Source organism: Limulus polyphemus, unplaced genomic scaffold (assembly GCF_000517525.1).
Source record: "Limulus polyphemus unplaced genomic scaffold, Limulus_polyphemus-2.1.2 Scaffold1143, whole genome shotgun sequence".
NCBI classification, from domain to species: domain Eukaryota; kingdom Metazoa; phylum Arthropoda; class Merostomata; order Xiphosura; family Limulidae; genus Limulus; species Limulus polyphemus.
This window is the reverse complement of record NW_013666753.1, coordinates 55,179-58,654: the sequence shown is the minus strand read 5'-3', so window position 1 is coordinate 58,654 and position 3,476 is coordinate 55,179. Positions and strand designations below refer to the sequence as shown.

At 32.8% G+C, this 3,476-nt stretch overlaps 1 protein-coding gene across 1 annotated transcript in view; it reads left to right on the top strand.

The window, feature by feature from the left end:
- The window catches only part of LOC106462326 (pre-mRNA-splicing factor CWC22 homolog), a gene marked incomplete at its 3' end in the record, with an annotated part of 71,349 nt that extends 67,877 nt beyond the window's left edge, over positions 1 to 3,472 (top strand). The window contains exon 18 of the mRNA XM_022389550.1: positions 3,129 to 3,472. Coding sequence (XP_022245258.1) covers positions 3,129 to 3,472 — 344 coding nt within the window. The remainder of the gene's footprint in view (positions 1 to 3,128) is intronic.
- Positions 3,473 to 3,476: the final 4 nt, after the last annotated feature.

The window sequence follows — 3,476 nt, the reverse complement described above, 5'->3', positions numbered from 1 at the left end:
CTCCTCATTAGTTTTTATGCCTTTCCAACAAGTAGTTCAGTCTTCTCATTAGTTTTATGCCTTTCCAACAAGTAGTTCAGTCTTCTCATTAGTTTTATGCCTTTCCAACAAGTACTTCAGTCTTCTCATTAGTTTTATGCCTTTCCAACAAGTAGTTCTGTCTTATCATTAGTTTTATACCTTTCCAACAAGTAGTTCAGTCTCCTCATTAGTTTGTATGCCTCTCCAACAAATAGTTCAGTCTCCTCATTAGTTTTATGCCTTTCCAACAAGTAGTTTAGTCTCCTCATTAGTTTTTATGCCTCTCCAACAAGTAGTTCAGTCTCCTCATTAGTTTTATGCCTTTCCAACAAGTAGTTCAGTCTCCTCATTAGTTTGTATGCCTCTCCAACAAATAGTTCAGTTTCCTCATTAGTTTTATGCCTTTCCAACAAGTAGTTCAGTCTCCTCATTAGTTTTTATGCCTATCCAACAAGTAGTAGTTCTCCAGTGGGTCACCAGTAAGTTTATGGACTTACAACACTAAAATCCAGGGTTCAGTTCCCTGTGGTGGACAGAACACATTGTGTAGCTTTGTGCTAAAACTCAACAACAACAAATAGCAAGTAGTTTATTCCATTGAAGGCTCAACATGTATCTCTGAGAATTATCTCACTATATTGAATAGCTGGTTGCTTTGTAATAAATGGTAAGTGCTATGTTGCAAGCTATATAAGTTGACTTTGAAGTGTTGCTTAGATGTTCTGTAGGCATTATTCATCCCTTAAAATGACTTGAAATTATTCTGTTGAATTTCCATGATTCTTTTCTGATTTTTCCAGCACCTAAATATGACTAAATTATGAAAGTTATTTTCCCCATACCGTAACATAATTTACATAAAAAAATCGAAATCTGAGATCTTAAGTGTTTTTGTATATAGAACTGGTCATGCACTATACACATAGATGTTCAATAAAGATACTACAAACAATAAGGTGTTTTTTGAGATGTACTATATGCATAGATGACCAACAAAGTTACTTCAAGCAGTAAGGTATTTTTTGAGATGTACTATACACATAGATGACCAACAAAGTTACTACAAACAGTAAGGTATTGTTTTAGATGTACTGTACACATAGATGACCAACAAAGTTACTTCAAGCAGTAAGGTATTTTTTGAGATGTACTGTACACATAGATGACCAACAAAGTTACTACCAGCAGTAAGGTATTTTTTTAGATGTACTGTACACATAGATGACTGTTAAAGTTACTACAAGCAGTAAGGTATTTTTTGAGATGTACTATACTTATAGATGACCAATCAAGTTACTACAAACAGTAAGGTATTTTTGATTACTGACTGTTGAATATGGTTAGTGCTCTTTAAACTTCAAATTTGTAATGTTTACATAAGTGTAGTCAGGTTATTGTATTAGTAAGTAAAGTATGCTATTAATATTTTACAAAATATTTAATTATGGAATAATGCTGACAAACATTAAAGGTAGTTTGAGTAATAAAAGAATTGCATAGGCGGAGAAATAACAAATTGCATATTAAAATATAGAGTAGTGGTTAAAACTCACCAAATTAAAATAACTTTATTAATAATACAAGAACGACCTTTCAGGCAACAGCCCTTCACCAGATTACCAGTGACAATATAACTGTTAATATAAGGGTTAGGTTGAAAGAACAAATACCACATGGCTCGAGGACATGTTCCTGAAGCTACAAATTAGCTAAAGAAAGTAACATATAAACAAAGATAATAATAATAAAGGTATAAAAATTGTGTAAATATAGTTAATCATAGTAAATAATAAAAAACGGAAATGTAGAACAAAAATACAGGCAACAATGTAAGAAAATGAATGAACACGAACATTGGGTAATATTGTTCAATGGGATACAACAATAAAAGATATGTAAACTTAATAGGAGTGAAGAATGACGGTGAAGAGAAAAGAATATAAAAGTAACAAAAGTGGGTGATTAAATTAAATGGGCTAGAGAGGAAAAAGTGTGTGAACCTTGAGAGAAAAGGTTGTAGACACTAAATGTCAGTGTGAGAAAGTAATGAAAAAGTGCAGGGTGGGGAAATGGAAAGGATAAAGTTAAGGGAAAGAGAAATCTTCATTCATTCGAAAGTGCCTAATCTAAAAATCAAACGTTTTTCCAGTCGTTCTCTTTACGTTAAAGTGGATGGAGCAAATGTGAGTCCTAGTATGGAGAAGTCAGACATGAAATGTGAAGGGTTATTAAAGTGTCCACCTGTGGGTTTTGTAGCGTCATTATTTCTTATATAAGAGAGATGTTCACATGAACAATCCCCCAAGTGGTGAACCGTTTGACCAACATATAGCGTACACACTATATCAGGCTTGTTGAAATGCAATTGAATGATTGTTGTATTTGAAATTCTCCATTGGGGCCAGATATGGATGTTGTGGTGTTAACATATTGGCAAGTCATGCATTTCTTTCTGTAACAATGGGTTGTACCTGGGTTTACACTAGGGGTAGATCTTTGGATGACACTGTGGACTAAGATGTTTTTTATATTTTTATCATGTCTGTAATTGACAAGTGGGTGTTCTTTAAAAATGTTTGGAAGTTATGGGGTTGTCAGTGAGGATGTTTTTGTTTGATGATTTGGGCAACTTTAGAGGTATTAAGATGGTCTTTTTATTCTATATTTTCATTTTTTTTATTTAGTTTATTTACTATGATTAACTGAATTTATACAATTTTTATACTTTTATTATTTTGATTTGATTTTTTTTATATGTTACTTCCCATAGCTCATTTGTAGCTTCAGGAACATGTTATTGAGCCATGTGTTATTTGTTCTTTCAACCTAACCTTTATATTAACAGTTTCATCGTCATTGGTAACCTGGTGAAGGGCTGTTGCCCGAGACATTGTTTTCATGTTTTGTTAATAAACGTTAAAGGTAACCATTAATTTGTTGATGTTTAATCACATGGCAGATCTAATGAGTCTGACATGGATACGTAAAGATGTTTTGATGGGAAATATAGCTTATCTATTGTCACTTTATGGTTACCCTTGCAACCAGCATTGTTTATATTGTGTTTTGTAATTTAATGCTAAACCTCTGTTTTCTGCCTCTGACAGATTCAGGCAAAAAGAAACAAAAATCGAAAAAAAAAGAAAAGTTTCAAAAAGGTTCTAACCAAAGAGAAAATAACAAAGAAAGGGAAAAATCACCAAAAGAACAGCACAAACAATCTTATCTAAGGAAAAATTTGCAAGACATGCAACTTGAGAATCACAGTGGAAAGAACTATAATCAACCTAGAGAATTAGATGGTGGAATATTGAAAGAGAAATACCGAAGACAGGAAAAATACATTAGGAACAGAAGAAGTGAAAGTCCTCAACTTAGAAACTATCCTGATGAAGTAAACCCCAAGTCCTGGGATAAAACAAATCACAGAAGAGAAGCAAGTAAAAATCAAAGAA